Source organism: Schistocerca serialis, chromosome 6 (assembly GCF_023864345.2).
Source record: "Schistocerca serialis cubense isolate TAMUIC-IGC-003099 chromosome 6, iqSchSeri2.2, whole genome shotgun sequence".
Classification (NCBI taxonomy): Eukaryota; Metazoa; Arthropoda; class Insecta; order Orthoptera; family Acrididae; genus Schistocerca; species Schistocerca serialis.
Window position 1 is genome coordinate 424,975,245 of NC_064643.1, and position 21,794 is coordinate 424,997,038.

General features: G+C 41.0%; 1 protein-coding gene across 1 annotated transcript in view; it reads right to left on the reverse strand.

Annotated features, from left to right (window-relative positions):
- Positions 1-4,886: 4,886 nt before the first annotated feature.
- LOC126484901 (cytochrome P450 4V2-like) overlaps positions 4,887-21,794 on the reverse strand; it is a 113,831-nt gene continuing 96,923 nt past the window's right edge. The window contains exons 5-7 of the mRNA XM_050108501.1: positions 21,219-21,369; positions 9,485-9,714; positions 4,887-6,090 (exon numbers count right to left, since the gene is read on the reverse strand). Coding sequence (XP_049964458.1) covers positions 5,850-6,090; positions 9,485-9,714; positions 21,219-21,369 — 622 coding nt within the window. The 3' untranslated portion in view covers positions 4,887-5,849. The remainder of the gene's footprint in view (positions 6,091-9,484; positions 9,715-21,218; positions 21,370-21,794) is intronic.

The following is a 21,794-nucleotide window of genomic DNA, read 5'->3' on the forward strand; positions in this document are numbered from 1 at the left end:
AACCACATAATCATAGGGGTTCGGAAGTGGTTGTACCACAAGGAACAGAAGAAAGGTTTACGAGAATGAAAGCTTTTGAGTAAGGAGAAAGTCTAACTGAGCTCTGCAATAAACTGAAGATGGCCATTGCGAAAACTCTGTTCAGGAATCACATTAGGAGACGGTACGCTTGGAAAAGACTTGGGACACGGGTAGATGGCAGCTGGATTACATCACGGTTAGACAGAGATTCCGAAATAAGATACCGGAATGTAAATTGTATCCAGGAGCAGTTATACAGTTAGATGGAGAATAGGATTATGTTAAGATCATCTTTCGGAAGAATCAGTTAGGAAGAAGTGGGATAGTGGAGTAAAGGGGAATGATGAGACGCCTTTTAAATCCGCTAAGGGTGTGGATACTACGATAAGGAATACCAGTGTAGGCACTTCAGCTGAAGATGAGTTGACATCGCTAAAGAGGGCAAGCACAGCTGTTGGAGAGACAAATAGAGTTACAAGGATGCTAACTGCGAATAAACCTTGGATAACAAGGGAAATACTGTAAATGGTCGACGAAAGAAGGAAATATAAAGATGATCAGGGAGGGACAAGACGAGCCCAACAGTAGAAACACAGCAATATAAAGCATTTAAGAGTCAAACGAATAAAAAGTGCAAGCAAACAAGCCGAAAGGGCTTGAGGAAAGATGTCAAGAAGTAGTATAAGAAATGGCCGTCGGTAGGACTGACTCAGAATAAAATAAAGTCAAACAAGCTTCGATGATATTAAAGTGAGGGCGATAGTAAAATTGACATAGCAATGGACAGTTCACTGTTAAACTGGGAGGAGAGTGAGGGTGGATGGAAATAATATATTCAAGGCCTCTGTGAGTGGGAGGAACTGTGTGATGGCGTGACAGAAGAAACATGCAACAGTAAGTGTAGTGTTCCGATTACATATCAAGACATGTGTAGGAGAGTGTGTTACTAGTAAGCTCAGATTCTCTGTAAACATGAGGTTCGTATGGATTCTGTAACTTTATGCTGAATACACATGAACGGCTTATTCCGAGATAGTGATTTCCCTTGATGCCTCTTTCCACTACAGTGTAAGACACAGGTTTCGTTGATGTGTCGATACTACCCATCTCGCAAGATTTTTAGAGGTCACCGGATTCCATAATAATCAACAACAAAATTTAGGTCTTTTCTGCCTTTTAGAATCAGCAGTCCTATTCTCTGGAATAAATTCATTTTAGCATTCCCACGTAATAATAATATTGCTAAACGTAAAATGAGTCGCTACACATTAAACATTCGTTCCTCAATTTAAACTTAGGACCTAAGGAACAAGCAAATGAACATATTTCTAGAACCAAAAATTAATGCACCAGTGAATCTCATTTAAAAGTTCCAACCAGTGAACGGTGTTGTGTTATACCAGGACTAAGTAGCAAATTCGTGAATGTTCACATAAACCAGTGTTTAGTAGCTGCCAAGCATGGCAACTTACATATCATAAAAATATAAACTACTCTGGGTGTTTTTTGCCTCAAAATTACGCTGCAATCTCGTGCTCAAGAATTTCGGCGAAAAGAGTTAGTTCGAATATAAAGTGCCTGAACTAAGAGGGTTCGCGTGAGACCAAGGACTTAGAAGGGGCGATATCTAACCCATAAATAAGTATAGATGACAAATAACAGAAATAGATAATGTCAGAGACGTAACGGTAAATAACGCAGAATAAATCTTTCACTGTACACGTATTATCTACAATGAACTCAATGTTATGAAGATTTTCGAACATCTCCCAGAAAACACAAATAAGGGAATACTTTTTAAAGTGGAACGTAATTATAGAGGTCAGCAATTAGTATTTAGCGTAGTTAATATAAATGTCAGGACAACAGTATGCACACAGTTGTAGCTAATATGTGTGGTGGATTCATATTTTTAAAGTTACTCTTTTGTACATTGCTATTCTTCTTCCAATGTAGTGAACGTTCCAAAAATTTTACAGCTACCTTTATGCAGCAGTTTCTTCGTAAGTATCGAAAATTAAACACGTATTTTATATACATCACTTCATTTGAAAATATTCATACTTGCGTCGCTATAAATACCATCCGCACTGAAATAATCGTCATGTACGATTCTAATCGCATAAAAAAAACACAAAAATGACCCAGTAATTCTCTACAGACATATGAAACTAGTGGTAAATACGCAAATCATGCCGTGTTGATAACACTAGTCAACAGCCATTTTGCATTTGGGATGTGATACATCAAATAGTATATATTTTCGTCTGTAGAGTCCGAATATACCTATCACAATGTTCTAGCACGTGCCAATTTTGAGTTTTCAAAGGTTTTTGTATTTCTCGTATTCAGTATTTCGATTTTTGCTGTTCTTCTGTTGTAATGTTTATTTGTTTGTTTTTGATTTGCAGAGGAGAGCTAGAATATCTACAAATCGTCAGTAAATGGTTGGTGTGGTAACCCAGTGGTGTGAAAGAGATCCTCAGTGAGTATTTCCCGTGAAAGATAATGCTAACTTTTTGAGTTTAAAAACTTACACTAAGAAAAATGGCAACTAGTAAATCTGGTTGCTGTCTAAACCGCCCAAACAACTTTTGTTATGTGTGTGGGAAATTCACTCCAAAAGCCCAAAGAAAACCAATGACTGATTTTGATAAGAATTCATATAAATTGTATCTTGATTGTCCTGTTGGTGATCACCTCATATTGCCAGCATCAGCTGCACTACAATCCAAACCGAGTGGTTGAAAGAAAAACTTCGAGGCGTGCCATTCGCTGTTCCGATTGGTGTGGTGTGAGCTGAATGATCATTATTCAGACTGTTACGTCTGCCTCACAAATATTTTGGTACATTCAAGCAAAACTAGACATAAAATAATCCAAATGTATCTTCAGTGCTTTTAACCTATGCCCCATGCTGAGGGATGACCTGTTCCTGTCTGTAACTTGAAATCCATGGAAGCAGACACCATGTGAAGCGAATCAGAAAGTATTGAACATATAGAAGACAACAGCCCTCAATATCAGGACACGTCGCATCAGTTCGTTAATTAAAAGGAATTGAACGATTTGGTTCGCGATCTAAACCTTTGGAAACAGCAAGCTGATCTCTTGGGGTAGAGACTGCTACAAAGGAACCTTCTAGCTCCAGGGAAAAAAATTTCCTGTTTCAGATCAATAGATGCTTCCTTTGCTCAATATTTCGATATATAGAATTCAATGTGTGTATGTAGAGATATCAATGGTCTGATGATGCAGCTAGGTGTATAACATAATCGTCAGGAGTGGCGACAATTTATTGACTCCAGTAAAATCAGCTTGAAAGTAGTAGTATTGCATAATGACAATGCATTTCCATCGGTATCTTTGGCTTACGTACAAGACATTAAAGAAACTTATGAATCCATCGCATTGCTGCTAGAGGCAATCAAATATAAGGATCATGATTGACAGCTTTACTGTGGTTGGTGCACTTCTTACAGGTTTACAGGCTGGATTCACGAAATACCGCTGCTTTTTGTGCCTTTGGGACAGCCGTGACACCAAGAAATAGTATACAGTCAAGGAATGGCCTATAAGGAAGTCATATATTCCTGGAAACGTAATTGTGAACAATACTTTGTAAAAGCTGTTGATAAAGAGGGTGAGGCCTTCAATCACTTCAAGGAAAAGTTTCCCAAATAAAGGAGGCAAAGCTGAAAGAGGGTATATGTGTTGGACCACAAATAATAAACTTGCTGAAAGATCCAACTTTTGATACCAAACTCACAGATATCCAGTTCGCTGCATGGTGTCCTTTTAAAGCAGTTGTGAAGGGCTTTTTGGATAACAGAAAAGACAAAAACTATGTTACCATTGTGAATGATCTGTTGGACAACTACAAGAAAATGGAATGTAGAATGTCGCTTAAAATTCACTTTTTACATTCTCACCAAGATTTCTTCAGGGAAAATTTGGTAGCCGTAAACGATGAGCATGGTGAACGATTTCACGAAGATATTCATACCATGGAACACCGTTACCAAGGCCATTGTAACCCTTCGATGGTGGGTGGCTACTGCCGGGGTCTTGTTAGGGACAGTGATGAAACGGCAAACAGAAGGGCTCCGTCGTCGCATTTTTCAAAACCCAAAGACGATTAAAGGTGAAAGTATCTTCTGAACATATTTGGACCTTTTATTGGAATCATGCCCATATATACATACAAAATAGTATTGATTTTAAAGGTTCTGAATGTTTTTTGACTACATTGTGTCAATTTTTTCTATTACCACTTTTTATTTTGCTGTGTATCTAGGAAATGTGACGTCATAGAGATAAACTGATTTCACCAGTGTATTCAGCACCCTAAAATTATGTAAATCCATCCATTTGCAAACAAGATGTAGAAAAAAGTTTGAATTTGTTAACTAGTGTAATTTTTATGTAGCTGTACTATTGATTGGAATATAAAAGAGAAATTTGTCATTTAAAATGATGGTGTGCTGTTTCAACTGCAAAATTTCGGTTCTTCAGGTGCCAGTTTCTGTGGTATAACTTTTCCGTAAATGTCAACAAAATTATGAACTGAAAATTTATTTCATACGAGGATTTTAGTCTTGTTGTATTAGTAGGTTAAATGATACATCACTGGGTTGAGTAAATTTAGGGCAATCAGTGGCTGATCGTGGTTTTAATGTGAACTGCACTGTGTATAGCCTAGCTCAATCTTAGTATACAACGCCGCAAAATCTATAGTGACAGAGACAGTAAAATAAGTACATTCCTTGTTACTGTAACAGATGGTACCCTGACTATTCTAAAAGGCAAAGGACATTGTATGGGTCTCAGTGTACAAGCTATTTACTTGGAACTTTCGTTCTCTACTGCAGCATATTGTAGAAACATGTATAAAATTACGCCAAAAATAAAGACCTCTAAAGACTCTACTTTAAGTGCTTAAACGCATACTCGTAAAAGTAAATGAATTGTATCTTGCACATGGAGGAAATTATGTCGAGTGTTTCTTAACAAGCACAGTAATAAATAATATGTAAGAGGAGGTACATCATCCAATACACGTTTCGAAAAACGATACATGAAGTATAAACCCAGTACTGTACCTTGAATGTCTGCTATTATTACAATGTATTTAACGCTCAGCTCTTTGTAGTTAGGAGTATGTGTTCTGAAGAACGTAGTTAGTATAACAGCTCACTAATATTTGTACGTTCATAAAAATAGCACCGTTTTGACACGAAAACGAAATTACAAAATAAGTCTCAGGAAGGAACTTTTAAAATAATCAGCGGTGTTCAATAATGATGAATGGTATGTAAGTCCTCAAATAGCTACTATATGATCAAAAGCCATTTAATCTCTCCGTTATAGCATGTATGATTCTAATGTATTTTAACATCTTGTTCTTCATCCCAGTCATAAATACAAGCTATATGTGATGCTAAAACTATGTCTTACACTTAAAGACTAATTTTATATAGTTTGACTAGAAATAGGAACTTTTGCCTATTTCTGTTACATTAAGATGATAACATTTTGCGTTTAGAGTGTATGCGTAGAAAACCTCATAACACTGTCTGCTGCTCCTCTAACGACTATGAGCCAGCACTAAATCCGTCTGAAGCGTGGCAGTATCCAATAGAGAGCGAATGAGTGATGCCACGAATTCCTTATCTACATTATTTTTTTTTGAAGATATCAACGACTTGAATCTGAAGTATTTTTACGTGAAATTTTTAGTTACTGCAGCAATTTAATCGTCGGTTTATCGAGGAAAGCACTTATTTTGTGTCCATGACGCTCAAAGCTGTGTCTGTGGGTACCCCGTATCAGTCCAGCGGTTCAAAGTGCAACTTGAAACCCTTCCGCGGGCTGATGACCATTCCCATTTGGAAGTCCTCGAGCTCCTCGCGCGTGGCCGTCGTGGTCACGCGGAACGCCGGCAGCAACCTGGAGAGGGCGGCGCGCATCTGCAGCTGCGCGTACTTGCTGCCCAGGCAGGAGCGCGGCCCGCCGCCGAACGGCAGGAAGGCGAACGGGTGCCGCTCCTTGCTCTCCTCGGGCAGGAACCTGCGGCGAAGTGTCGGCACTCAGAACCGCACTTAAAGCGTTAGCGAGACACAACACCAAGATGTATAGTGTAAATATAATAGCGACAGGTAAGGCGCACATAATAATATCTGCTCATCTTCTTTATGCAAACACCGCCAAAAATCTTCACGAACCCTGTCATCTAGAGGCCTTACTTTCTCATGCTGGTTTTAAGTTAACTATGTGGGAAACTGATGCTAAATTTTTGAGCATTGTTAAGCTTTTATGAGCAGTACATAAATTCCCCTAGCTTGATTACGGAACCTGGTGAATAATAAGGAATGTAACATAAACCATCCACACAAAAGTGAGTTAATGAAACAGCTACGGGAGGAATATGCTTCGTACAATACGACATTTTCTGACATTATACACTGACCCAAAGAAAAAAAATCGCAACATGAAGGAGGAGTTGTGCAACGTAAACGAAAGTTGGTAGGTGTATTTCTACATCTGAAAGACGATGTCTGTTGAGATTTCGTGCCAGTCGTATAAGAATGGCGCGAGTGGCACCACTATGAGGATTCAAATCAGGTTTGCTTTATATACACTCTTTAACAGTCGCGAGCGTAGTTACTTGTGAAATTAGACGCGGTGAGTTGATGTTAGTCGACAATGCCATTCAGGTGACAAAGACACCTTTATCAGCAACTCACTGAGTTCCTACGAGGTCATGTAATAGGTCTATGAGTAGATAGATGTTCTATCTGCCATACTACATCAATACTTGGCAGGTATGGTTGCTGGCGGCGGTGGCCGTGAAAATGTCCGGCTGCAGGAAGACCGGGCTCTGGACGGCCATTTTCCCCCACCGAGAGCAAAGACCGTCGTGTTTGGCGAATGGCTCTGGCGATTCGTACTCAATCTGCGGCAACAATATGAGCAGCAACTGGCACCACAGTGACAAAATGAACAGTTATAAATGTATTATTTCAATTATAGTTCCAAGCCAGCCGCCCTGTAGCGTGCATATCAATGACTGTGTGCCACCGTCGTTTGTGACTTCAGTGGTGTCAAGTGAGAGCTCATTGCAGGGCAGGATAGAGGCCTCTTATGTCTTCTAATGAAAGCTGGTTCTGCCTCGGTGCCTGTGATGGCCGCGTGTTGGTTAGGCGGAGGCCAGATGAAGGCCTGCAACCAAGCTGTCTGCGTGCCAACACGAGGGACCTATACCTGGAGTTGTGGTCTGGGACACGATTTCGTACGACAGTAGGAGCCCTCTTGTGGGTGTACTACGCAACCTAACTGCCAAATTGTACGTCAGTTTGGTGATTATACTGTTGTGCTGCCATTCTTGATCAGCCCTGCAGAGCTATTTTCCAACTGGTTAACTGTCGTCAACGCACCGCTGCTGTAACCCTACATACTCTACACGGCATCGACGTGTTGCTTTGGCCTGTTCGATTACTAGATCTGTCAAGCTCATATGGGACATGTGCGTACGTCACTCTACCACATTAGTAAAAACCAATAACAGTCTCTTTATTGGCAGGCAAACTGCAACAGACACAGAACTCCATCCGACAAACTGACGCGCCATACCTGAAAAAAACAACGCATTGAAGTTTGCATGCTTGTGCTCAACATTCTGTCGCTACACCGTATGTTAATGTACGAGCATCTCACATTTGGAATGGCTTATCTCGCACATACTTTAACCTGTGATCTTGCAAAGGTACTCATTTAAATATGTTGCGTAGACAGATGTATTCTCGAAATTTCATTATTCTACATTCACTATTTTTTGTTGTGGCAATTTGTTTCGTCAGTGTACCTTACGCCTGTGAAAGTGAAGTCTACGTGAAGTGAAATTGTGAAGCAGTTAGTATCAAGTGGTACCTAGGTAAAATTACTCATACATGCAATGATAAATGAAAACAGTACTAAGAAACATGTGATCTTAACATTCAATCTATTGTAACCGGTGCAATAGGAAATTTGAAACTCGCAGATTTTTAAATGATTATTTTGGTAAGGAGACAGTGTAAAGTCTACTTTTTTAGCCCATTCAGTGGCATTTTTTAAATTCCATCTGATATCTGGTTCGAGGAAGAACTGTGATGTACAGTTATAAATAAGAAAGCACAAAAAGGTGTAAGCGCTTGTATTTCAAGAGGAAGGTGATGGAGAGTTCCAAAACACTGATGTCGTGAGGACTGATAGAAACAAGTATTAGAGAATGCAGTTGTTTTCAAACTGTGTCGGGTGAAACAGACTCCAAGAATCTGAATAAATATTTCGATGGAAGGAGTGACTTACGTACAGAAGTGACGGATAGAGTCATTTTAAGTTAAAATCGTGTGAACTGCTGAATAATAAGTGATTAACACTGAGAAATACTTTTAAACGTTAATGAATATAGTTAAGGTACAGAAAAGATGTAATTTATATTATTTGTTGAGAGTAAAACAACGCATGAACCAAATTCGATAAGTTATTGTCGTATGTTATCCGCCATCTTAGTTAAATACTGCAGCGGCTGTTTCAAATCAAACTACTAAGGACACATGACTCTTGATGGTCAGTTTTCGCGATAATATTTGTGTATTCGTGGCCCAGACCTCACACAGAAATCATAAATTGGACTTAGATTATGAATAATCTTTAAATATGGTCCGAACACAATCTTACATATTGAAATTCTTCTTTGCTAATATATGAACGCTGATTATTTCGTAAGAACTCTCAGGATTTTTTTTTTTTTGACAGGAAAGAATACATTAGTGTTGCGCGTGTGGTATAGTTTAAGGAAACATGTTGCCACCTTGAATAATAGCTCGCTGAATTGTGTGAGATCACTCTTGTGAAAAATTTTAGTGCCATTTACAGTGCTTGACAGACAAAATTGGTGCACGTTCCGAGTTGGAGATTTCTTTCATAGGATAACTATCTGTAGCCGGGAGAGGGAGCGATTAAATTAAACCTCATGTTACGCTAATAATAAGTAATTGGTTTTGTTGTAGTCCTGCCCAAGATTTGTAAAATACTGCAATCCTAATCGCACGCCACAGTTTCCTTGTGATATGCGTATGATTATTGTTACGCTATTGTGGCCAAGATATTTAATACAAAACGTCAGTTTACAACACTTATTAATTATTCGGCAGTCTTAATAAAAATATATGAATCGAATCGGTTACTGAATACAGTTCCCTGTACAGGTCTCTGCATGATGTTTTTGAGTACATACTTTTAGGCTCAGGAAACTTCAGCTTGGTTTAAATTGATGGTTACAGAAAGAAAACTCCTGTATGATATTATACAAAGAAACTGCGAAGTACGTTAAATTTTGTCATTCGTGTATAACTTGAAGTACAACGAAAGAGACGCCAGTAAGAGTTTAAAGATAAATTATAGCAGGAGCAGCTAGTACCTGTCCGGACGGAAGGAGAGCGGGTCGTCCCAGACGCGCGGGTCGCGGTGCAGGAAGAAGACGAAGACGACGGCGGTGCAGCCCGCGGGCAGGACGGTGGGCGGCTCCCCGGCCAGCGCCACGTCGGCGGCCAGCTCGCGCGACAGCAGCGGGCCCGGCGGGAAGAGGCGCAGCGCCTCCTTGATGACGCGCTCCTGCAGCGCCTCATCGTGCCTCGCCGCCTCCTGCACCTGCAGCAGGCGACCCAGGGGATCGGCAGCTGCCCCGGTGCCACGCCATTGCGTCACTCTCGCTGGGCCCCCTCAGGTGGCGCCATTCATTGCGACAGGATAATCGTCTAACTCAAGTTGTTCAACAGGTGTACAAAGCTCCTCCTCCGCATACTTCCTTATGGACGGCAATTAAATGGCACGATTGTTTTTCAGAAACCAGTAATCGCAGTAAGGTAAACATCAAGAGTATAATAAAGCTGTTAGAAAGAGAAAATTACGTTTTGCAGCACATCATACGTGAGGAGCTTGAATTGACAGGCTGAGTACTGAGTGCACAGATTTAATTAAAACACAAGGTGGTAAACACTGCTAACAACTTAATTAATAATTCCCTTGCCGCATGTCTTTCAACGTTAGAGCATGTGAACAGCTTTCAATTGGTATCAACAAACAGAGGCTGGTTAGCTAATAGAAATTGAAAGCTGTTCATGTTTTATAACCTTGCGAGACATTCAGCCAGTGAATTATTAACTAAGCTGTTAGCAGCTCTTACCACAGTGCGTTTAAGTTGAATCTCTGCACTTAATACACAATCTGTTGTTTATAGTTGTAATGTATGATGTGCCGCAATTCAGTGCAGGTTGTTCAATCGGGAATCATCTAGATAAAAGAAGTAACCCCTTTAAATGTGCTATTCGATGACTGAAGTTTAATCAAACACTTTTATAATGTGAAGGGTATTATGCCAGAGAACTTCGGTTTTGAATGTATCTCGATTTATGATTCACTAATGGCAGTCAACGTACCACGTATGAGGATACTAACGTAATAATCTGTAAGCCAGTTCGGACAAAAGTAAGCGTAGGGTGGTTCACACTGTGAAACCTCTCTGTAAATAAAAATTAAAATGAAATGATCTTATGGCAAACTGATGGATAAACAGAATATTTAAAAGAAATGTAAATCCCTACCTGTTTGGTGTGTCACATTACACATTTTCCCTCTGCAAATCATGAGCTGCATCCAAAACGCCTGATTCCTGAATAGATTATAAAGGTCTTTAGAGCAATGGAATAACTGAACTAGGTGAACTGTAGTCAACAAAAACCATTTCTCATTTCCTTTTACATTCTTTACAAGAGTGTAACAAATTTACACTGATGAAATAAACTCAACGCTGACTTCTGTTTATTATTCTACTCCAATCTTGGGATCAGATGTTGCAAAGTTTACTGTAAACCGCCATCTTATGTTCAGGGAAGGAATGGATACATCGTGAACAGATCTTTCTGTTTTGCACCTGATAAATATGACTAATCATTTAGATGAAGTATAACACGCCATACATTCGCCATTGTCTTTCTTCTTTTAAGTACTCTGATATTTTTCCATTTTCATGCAGTAGTGCAACAATTTTTAACAGCTATTTGAGATGGATGGGATGAGACACTTTCATTACGCATTTGGACATCTTCCTCGCCTGCATTAACAATCTCCCAGCATAGTTTTTTAAATTTTAGCTTCATCTAATGTTACACATATTTCACACTAGGTCGGGTGAATGACGACCCATGAATGTTTGTTATGTTGTGAAACATATAGGAAATTCATTACTAAAGTCTTAACTTCTGTAATGCTGTACATAATTTCACTTGATCGGATGAGCAGCGTCCCAAGAACTTTTACTTTGTAATAAAATTTAATTTTTTTGCGCGAAGTTACATATTTGCACTCTAACAGATTGCAGTCGATCGTATCTAGTCAATTTTACATTATGTATACAAAGAAAAAGCCTTGTAAAGATTATTATACGCTGTTTATAAGTAACACGTTATTACAAACCGTTGAGAAGCCAAGATTGCACAATACAATTTTTATTCAAGACATCCAGTTTCAATAGTCTTAGCTGTCATCGTCAGGTCTAACACTTTCTTATAGTAAGTCGTGATCATTTTAACCTGGACTTCAAGCACAAGAAAAATATTTGGAAATTTCTGGTAAGATTTTATGGCACCAAACAGCTGAGGCCATCGGTCCCTAAGCTTACACGTTACTTAATCTGACTTAAACTATCTTAGGCTAAGGATAAGACATACTCATGCCCGAGGGAGGACTCGAACCTCCGATGGGGTGCGCCACACGAACCGTGGCAGGACGCCCTCGACCGGGTTGCTACCCCAAGCGGCTCGTGCACAAGATGTCGGATGGGTAAAACCCAACACATTATAAACGTCTGCCATCGCTAAGATATTTAAAATATTTTACATATTGTAGTTATGGCATACGTTTATAATGCGAAGAGTTTTATCCATTTGGCATCTTATGCACGAGGTTCAGCGTGAAATGGGCATGGTTTAGAACAACAATCAATCGTTTAACACCAGAGCATGACAGCTAAGAGTGTTGAAACGTGTTGTTTTGAATAAAAATATTTTGTGCAATATTGGTTTAGAATGCTGTTTAATAATTTAAAAACTCGCCCATCAATGCCCTTGTAATGAGAAAATTCAATCTAAGTAACGCGTTAATCAAATTTTTGTAAGTAACGGAGGGTTTTTGCCTGTGTGTGGGCAAGCAATTTTTAAATTTTATATATATTGACGCACATTTTCGGCAGTTGTTGTTTAAAAATTGAAATATAATACTTACATTGTCCACGAATCTGTGTGCCGCTGTTTTAACGTGCATCGATACGGTTACGCCACCTAGCGTGACCGAGTCTTCCTCCCAGTACACATAGTGGCGCGGGCTGTTGCTAGTATAGTATTTCAACAGCTAGGGTCAAAATGTGTAAGTAATGGTGGTACTTGTATAGCTGTAATGGAAGAATTTGCATCTGAATCAAAGTGTCATGTATTTACATCGAAAATGGTATTATTTCTGTATCAGAAAGCGTTTTGGTCTTGAATATTTTTCGCTTACAACTGATTTTTGTAAAACATTTTCGTGTCTATAAAATTGGGACCCCGATATATGTTATTTCATTTTGCTTATAATTGGTCATCAGATGATCGGTTAAACCATAAATGCGTCACGACAGTTAATAAACAAATTCAGACAAAATCATTGACTATTTTTAAAATCTATACAGTCTTTTTCCAATAATGATATTCATCATGGTCGCATGGCTGTACAAGGACATTCTGTCCGATTTAGAATTGAGTTTTAATGGTCAAACAGCGTATTTCAATTTGCTTCATAATAAAACCGAGTATTGTTATTTCGCAGATTTTGGTAATTTAATTTTTATTTAAATTTATGTGTATTTGCTATAAATATTCTTCAAGGGTCAAATTTCGTACAAAGAGCAAAACAATTAATCTGACAAACACTCACATGTTTAATGTACCGGGTGGTTATAGTTAAACTATTCCTATTTAACACATTACAATACGGCAACTAGTTACCGTACGAGTATCTTGAGTGTGGGGTGCATGTTTTCCATGTGTCGCAGCGTCAACGTCCAGTTCCGGCCTTGACCACCAGGTGCAGTGATCTGTCATCGTGATTCATAGTCTCATACACCTAACCAGTCTCAGTGCTGTTTTTGATGTGTCAACATGAGCGTTGACAAAATGAGCAGAGCATTATTGGTGAAGCTCTATTATCAACACAGCAGTAATGGAGCAGCTGCACTTCGGGAATATCAGAGGCTGAAACGATTACGGAAGGGTCACGACAGAGGAACATCCCGTGGTCCATGACCGAAAGGTGCTTCGAACAATTTTCAAATGGTATCCGTACAAAATCCATATCGTACAGCAGTTTGTTCCACAGGATGCACAACGACGTGCTGACTTCCCTCTCCACTTTACTGTAACGATTGAAATAGATGAAGGCTGGCCCTGCACCATCCTACAAACAGGCGAAGCTCATTTTTCTCTATCGGGTGAGGTGAACACACAGAATAGCCAAGTGTGGGGATCTTCGTCTCCACTCACTGTGCATGAAGTTCCTCTGTGTGGTGAACGTTTCATCGTATGATGTGGCTTCACGGATACGTTCATTTTTTGAACAGGTTGGCGCTCAAGCATCAAAGACGTGCAGCGTTACTACGATATGCTTCGCCCGCATGTCATACCCACTCTGCCGGAGACAGACGCACTGGACTCCACAATTTTCATGCAAGATCGGGCCCGACCACACATCGCTCGTGAGGTTCACCTGATACTCTGGAACGCATCTGTAAACTGTTGAATTATCAGATCATCGTTTCCATATGCTGTGCGGGCACGATCACCTCATCTCACTCCCTGTGATTTCTGGTGGTGGGGTTACCTGAGCCGGCCGGTGTGACCGAGCGGTTCTAGACGCTTCAGTCTGGATCCGTGCGACCGCTACGGTCGGAGGTTCGAATCCTGCCTCGGACATGGATGCGTGTGTACCGTTAGGTTAGTTAGGTTTAAGTAGTTCTAAGTTCTAGGGGGCTGATGACCTCAGATGTTAAGTCCCATAGTGTTCAGAGTCATTTGAGCCATTTTTAGGCTACCTGTCCTAGGACAGTGTTTATCAGGGGAACATTCGCATGTATGCTGATCTGAAGCGCAACATATCAAGAGAGGTAGACAGTATACCTAGGGACGAGGTTCGTTCTGCTGTAGAGAACGCAATCCTGGGTTTTCAGACGCTTCTGGACACTGATGGGCGCCATGTTGAGCCCCTTTTGTAGCAGGAATGGGACCGGTATGTAATTGTATGATGTACCGTACCAGCACATTAAAAGTTTTTCAATTGAACTGATTCTGCCTTACCTCTTCCCCATGTCCTTGACATCGGTACTCGCTCGGTAGTTAGTTCCCGTGTTATAATGTGTTAAAATGAGATAGTATAATTACAACGACCGGGTGTAAGGTGATGACAGTTTTCATCATTTGATAGCTCGTTAGCTCCGAGTACGATACACTGCAAAGTATTTCATGAAAAATAACATACGTAAACACGAATGAGACTATTCTTTTTAAAACGAGATAATAACTGCTCTAATTTTTAATATCATATTTAAATTTCGTTAACAGCCAACTAACACTCGCACGTATGTTTCTCAGACTTAATTCTTCGTGCAAAATATGGCGCAGTTGCACTTTCACTTTTTCCTACAGCTGCACTCTCTGCATGAGAAGCACTGACGAATTTCATTATGTCTTCTCAACTTGTACAAGAATTACAAAATGACGATACAATGTAAAAAGAAAGAAAATTAGTAAAGTACGACTTGGATCAGTGCGCTTTTTTGATATGCAATCGAAAGCGTGATATATCCCGTTTGGCCGTACCTGGGCAACCGCCTCTTTTGCGTTCACACTCGTGGCAGGCTTTCTCAGTCGCGCTGGCTTCACAGTGCACCGGATAAAGCTGGGACTCCGTGGTTGACCACCGATAGCTGGACGACGGCTATTCAAAGACAAGTGCCCGCAATGATGTAGGACATGGACGTTACAAGCAACTGCCAGAACTGAACAATACTGTGATCCAGAATGTGCTGCTGATCTGTCAGTTTACGTTCCTGAGAAACGCGTCGCTCGGATTTGGTAAAGGACAGCCCTTGTATTGCATTTGTTGTTTGTTATCTGTAGAAATCACGGGCAAAGTAGAATGGCTGAGCCGTATGGACTAGTATGCTGAGCACCTTAGGTATAGAATGTACAAGCTCATATTCGGAGCTGCCCGTTGTGCTATAGGGTTCTTCATTCTGTGTATTACGGGCTACCATTGCTAAATTCTTTTATATCATTGTTACTTTTGCCTATGGGTTTCGAGCCGTGCTTTTAATTTATGAATTATGAGTTGCCTCAGTAATCTATTTTTTACTGGGCATAAATGCAAGTTCAATTTTCCTGTCTTACTTGAAGCTATGTGGGCGTTCTCGTCCACATTTATTTATACGCTCGTTTATGGCATTAACCTCAAAAATTTCAATTTAAAATCATGCCATGCACATTTCTAAGGGTTTCTGACTGTTTATTATTCATATACCTATGTCTATCGGGTTAGTACCTCAATAATCTCAATTTAAAATCAAGTTATGTACACTGCTAAAGATTTCTGTCCGTCTATGATACAGATTCTCCTGTCTATCGGGTTCGAGCCCTATTCGTAATTTATCAGTACTACTTGTGCTTTACTGTATGATTAAATGATGATGGCGTCCTCTTGAGTAAAATATTCCGGAGGGAAAATAGTCCCCCATTCGGATCTCCGGGAGGGGACTACTCAAGAGGACGTCGTTATCAGGAGAAAGAAAACTGGCGTTCTACGAATCGGAGCGTGGAATGTCAGATCCCTTAATCGAGCAGGTAGGTTAGAAAATCTGAAAAGGGAAATGGATAGGTTACAGTTAGATATAGTGGGAATTAGTGAAGTTCGGTGGCAGGAGGAACAAGACTTTTGGTTAGGTGATTACAGGATTATAAATACAAAATCAAATAGAGGTAATGCTGGAGTAGGTTTAATAATGAATAAAAAATAGGAGTGCGGGTTACCTACTACAAACAGCATAGTGAACGCATTATTGTGGCCAAGATAGACAAAAAGCCCATGCCTACTACAGTAGTACATGTTTATATGCCAACTAGCTCTGCAGATGATGAAGAAATTGATGAAATGTATGACGAGATAAAAGAAATTACTCAGGTAGTGAAGGGAGACGAAAATTTAATAGTCATGGGTGACTGGAATTCGTCAGTAGGAAAAGGGAGAGAAGGAAACATAGTGGGTGAATATGGATTGGGGGGAAGGAATGAAAGAGGAAGCCGCCTTGTAGAATTTTGCACAGAGCATAACTTAATCATAGCTAACACTTGGTTCAAGAATCATAAAAGAAGGTTGTATTCCTGGAAGAATCCTGGAGATACTAAAAGGTATCAGATAGATTATATAATGGTAAGACAGAGATTTAGGAACCAGGTTCTAAATTGTAAGACATTTCCAGGGGCAGATATGGATTCTGACCACAATCTCTTGGTTATGAACTGCAGATTGAAACTGAAGAAACTGCAAAAAGGTGGGAATTTATGGAGATGGGACCTGGATAAACTGAAAGAACGAGAGGTTGTAGAGAGTTTCAGGGAGAGTATAAGGGAACATTTGACAGGAATGGGGGAAAGAAATACAGTAGAAGAAGAATGGGTAGCTCTGAGGGATGAAGTAGTGAAAGCAGCAGACGATCAAGTAGGTAAAAAGACGAGGGCTAATAGAAATCCCTGGGTAACAGAAGAAATATTGAATTTAATTGATGAAAGGAGAAAATATAAAAATGCAGTAAATGAAGCAGGCAAAAAGGAATACAAACGTCTCAAAAATGAGATCGACAGGAAGTGCAAAATGGCTAAGCAGGGATGGTTAGAGGACAAATGTAAGGATGTAGAGGCTTGTCTCACTAGGGGTAAGATAGATACTGCCTACAGGAAAATTAAAGAGACCTTTGGAGAGAAGAGAACCACTTGTATGAATATCAAGAGCTCAGATGGAAACCCAGTTCTAAGCAAAGAAGGGAAGGCAGAAAGGTGGAAGGAGAGGGTTTATACAAGGGCGATGTACTTGAGGACAATATTATGGAAATGGAAGAGGATGTAGATGAAGATGAAATGGGAGATACGATACTGCGTGAAGAGTTTGACAGAGCACTGAAAGACCTGAGTCGAAACAAGGCCCCGGGAGTAGACAACATTCCATTAGAACTACTGACGGCCTTGGGAGAGCCAGTCCTGACAAAACTCTACCATCTGGTGAGTAAGGTGTATGAGACAGGTGAAATACCCTCAGACTACAAGAAGAATATAATAATTCCAATCCCAAAGAAAACAGGTGTTGACAGATGTGAAAATTACCGAACTATCAGTTTAATAAGTCACAGCTGCAAAATACTAACGCGAATTCTTTACAGACGAATGGAAAAACTGGTAGAAGCGGACCTCGGGGAAGATCAGTTTGGATTCCGTAGAAATGTTGGAACACGTGAGGCAATACAACTAACTTAGAAGAAAGATTAAGAAAAGGCAAACCTACGTTTCTAGCATTTGTAGACTTAGAGAAAGCTTTTAACAATGTTGACTGGAATACTCTCTTTCACATTCTGAAGGTGGCAGGGGTAAAATACAGGGAGCGAAAGGCTATTTACAATTTGTACAGAAACCAGATGGCAGTTATAAGAGTCGAGAGGCATGAAAGGGAAGCAGTGGTTGGGAAAGGAGTGAGACAGGGTTGTAGCCTCTCCCCGATGTTATTCAATCTGTATATTGAGCAAGCAGTAAAGGAAACAAAAGAAAAATTCGGAGTAGGTATTAAAATTCATGGAGAAGAAGTAAAAACTTTGAGGTTCGCCGATGACGTTGGAATTCGGTGAGAGACAGCAAAGGACTTGGAAGAGCAGTTGAACGGAATGGACAGTGTCTTGAAAGGTGGATATAAGATGAACATCATCAAAAGCAAAACGAGGATAATGGAATGTAGTCTAATTAAGTCGGGTGATGCTGAGGGAATCAGATTAGGAAATGAGACACTTAAAGTAGTAAAAGAGTTTTGCTATTTAGGGAGTAAAATAACTGATGATGGTCGAAGTAGAGAGGATATAAAATGTAGACTGGCAATGGCAAGGAAATCGTTTCTGAAGAAGAGAAATTTGTTAACATCGAGTATAGATTTAAGTCTCAGGAAGTCGTTTCTGAAAGTTTTTGTATGGAGTGTAGCCATGTATGGAAGTGAAACATGGACGATAACTAGTATGGACAAGAAGAGAATAGAAGCTTTCGAAATGTGGTGCTACAGAAGAATGCTGAAGATAAGGTGGGTAGATCACGTAACTAATGAGGAGGTAATGAATAGGATTGGGGAGAAGAGAAGTTTGTGACACAACTTGACTAGAAGAAGGGATCGGTTGGTAGGACATGTTTTGAGGCATCAAGGGATCACAAATTTAGCATTAGAGGGCAGCGTGGAGGGTAAAAATCGTAGAGGGAGACCAAGAGATGAATACACTAAGCAGATTCAGAAGGATGTAGGTTGCAGTAGGTACTGGGAGATGAAGAAGCGTGCACAGGATAGAGTAGCATGGACAGCTGCAGCAAACCAGTCTCAGGACTGAAGACCACAACAACAACAACAACAACAACAACTTGTGCTGGCTTTAGTATTCAAAATTAACTTCACTGCTTGTTGGTGAAGCCAATTGAGCGTTGTTGTTCAGATTTTATTTATACATTTTCCATCGTTGGCCATATGTTTCACAGTATTGCCTGTTCTGATGCGGTAGCTAAATGTCTATTTACGTTGCATTTATTATTATGAAACATTTGGCAATTGATATGTTTCCTATCTCTTTTAGCTCATCTTTTGCCTCATTTAATCTATGTCTAAACAGAACCTCATGAGGGGATAACTTCTGATGCTGAATCTCTGATTATAAAATTGTATTGTACATTTATTTGCGTTCATTGACGATCGGCAACCTTTACGTAAGAAACTATTAGGAGTATCATTTTCAAAAATGAAATGGTCTTTCTGGTTCAGTGTTAGGTTTCTGTGACCAGGCATCGTACTACTACCATCTCCTTGCTTAGTACTGAGGATGTTCCAACGCCATCGTTCGGATGAAAGACACATCAGACGGATACTTTAAACAGTTGAATATTTGGATGAAAAAATCTAATGAAAATGCAATAGGGCGGATGTACGAAGGAAATAATGACTTCGAGCCGTACAGGGTAATGCGGCAATGCAACGGGTGGAGTTAGAAATTGATGCAGGACAAGGACTCGAACCTGGATGCTCTGCTTCTCTATATGGGTTGCCTTAATTGCCACGGCCATCCAAGCAGGTTGCCCGTTAGACCCAGATTCCCACCTTCCTGCTCTAAACAGCGCGACAACGCCAGTCCATTAACCCTCTACCGTGCACATTTCTCTTTCCCGTATAAGTTGGATCGTTGGTTGTGCATCGGCACTGAAACTTTTCCATCAGACAGCAGTTGCATCCATAGAATTATAGATAAGGGTGGGGTCTGTTGTACTGTCGCAATCTATTTCACATCTTATTTCTTTTCCATTCCTTTCACCTCAGCTATTCATATACACTGAAGCGCCAAAGAAACTGGAATAGGCATGCGTATTCAAATGCAGAGGTATGGAAACCGGCAGAATATGGCGCTGCGATAGGCAGCCCCTACATAAGACAACAAGTGTGTGCCGCTTCTACAGTGGCAGGTTATCAAGATTTAAGTGAGTTTGAACGTGGTGTTATAGTCGGCGTACGAGCGATGGTACACAGCATCTCCGAGGTAGCGATGAAGTGGGGATTTCCCCGTGCGATCATTTCACGAGTGTACCAGGAATGTCAGGAATCCGGTAAAACATCAAATCTCCAATATCGCTGCGGTCCGAAAAATATCCTTCAAGAACGGGACCAACGATGACTGAAGAGAATCGTTCAACGTGACAGAAGTGCAACCATTCTGTAAATTGCTGCACATTTCAATACTGGAGCATCAACAAGTGTCAGCGTGCGAAACATTCAACGAAACGTCATCGGTACGGGCTTTCGGAGCCGAAGGTCCACTCGTGTACCCTTGATGACTGCACGACACCATGCTTTACGCCTCGCCTGGGCTTGGCTACACCGACATTGAACTGTTGGTGACTGTAAACATGCTGCCTTGTTGGACTAGTCTCGTTTCATTTTGTGTCGAGCGGATGGACGAGTACAGGTGTCGAGACATCCGCATGAACCCATGGACCCTGCATGTCTACGGGGACCGTTAAGGTCAGGCTGGTAGAGGCTCTGTAATGGAGTACAGCGTGTGCAGTTGGAATTATATGAGGCCCCTGATACGTCTAGATACGACTCTGACAGGTGACACATACGTAACCATCCTGTCTGATCACCTGCATCCAATCATGTCTATTGTGCATTCCGACGGACTTGGGCAGTTCTAGTAGAACAATGCGGCAGACCACACGTCCAGAATTGCTACAGGAAACTCTCCTCAGTTTAAACACTTCCACTGGCCACCAGACTCCGCAGAAATGAACATCATGGAGCAAATCTTGGTTGCTTTACAACGTGCTGTTTAGAAGAGATCTCCAACCCCTCGGACTCTTACGGATGTATGGACAGCCCTGCAGGATTCATGGTGTCAGTTCCCTGCAGCACTACTTCAGACGTTAGTGGAGTCCACGCCACGTCGTGCTGCGGCACTTCTGCATGTTCGCGGCGGTCCTACACGATACTGGGCAGGTGTAGCAATTTCATTGACTCTTCAGTGTATATGTCCCAGATGCTTCATCGCGAATGGTGTAAGTTCTGTTGCACATGTCCGACAGAGAAGAGACCAGTCATTTCTTTAACCTTAAGAAGTCACATACAAAAAACTGTTTTGTATATTAAGTTTGCACTTATCATTATTGTCCCACACGTACCGACTAAACAACCAGTTACTTTTGAGAGTTCATCGTACTGTAGATTTCGTTAAGCTGCCGGTTTTCCAGTAACGGCGTGACGCTGCTGCAGAACGCGCAGTACTGGAGGCTCACCTGAGGATGCAGCGCGAGCAACTGGAGGGCGAAGCAGAGCGCCGTGGCGGTCGTGTCCTGGCCGGCCAGCAGCAGCGTGGCCAGTTCCTCGCGCAGCAGCCGCCGGTCCCCCGTAAGCCCCACGAGCGTCTCCAGCACCGACTGCGTTCGCCTGTGGCAGCCAGGCACCTAGTCACGTCTACAGCTTGTGGCGAGTCAAGTACATATACTCTCCAGAAAATGATAACAGACACACCCCCACCCACCAAACCCCCCCCCCACACACACACACACACATCAAACGCACACATATACTCGAAGGACAAAACGTTAAGCTATACCTAACAATATCATACTCATCGTTTATGAGGACTGTAGATGGTGTGGAAATGATACCAGAAAAAGGTGTGACAGTCCACAGCCGACATGAAACGCAACAATGAAGTGTTGTGTATGTGCACCACATGGTTATTCGTAATCAGTGCGCTGACACAGATTGGCAGGGAAATTTTACAGAAATCAGCTATAATCCTGCACGTGTCCCCGATCACACCTTCGTGAATGAAGTTGCCCATTTGTTTCTGCATCAAGACGAAC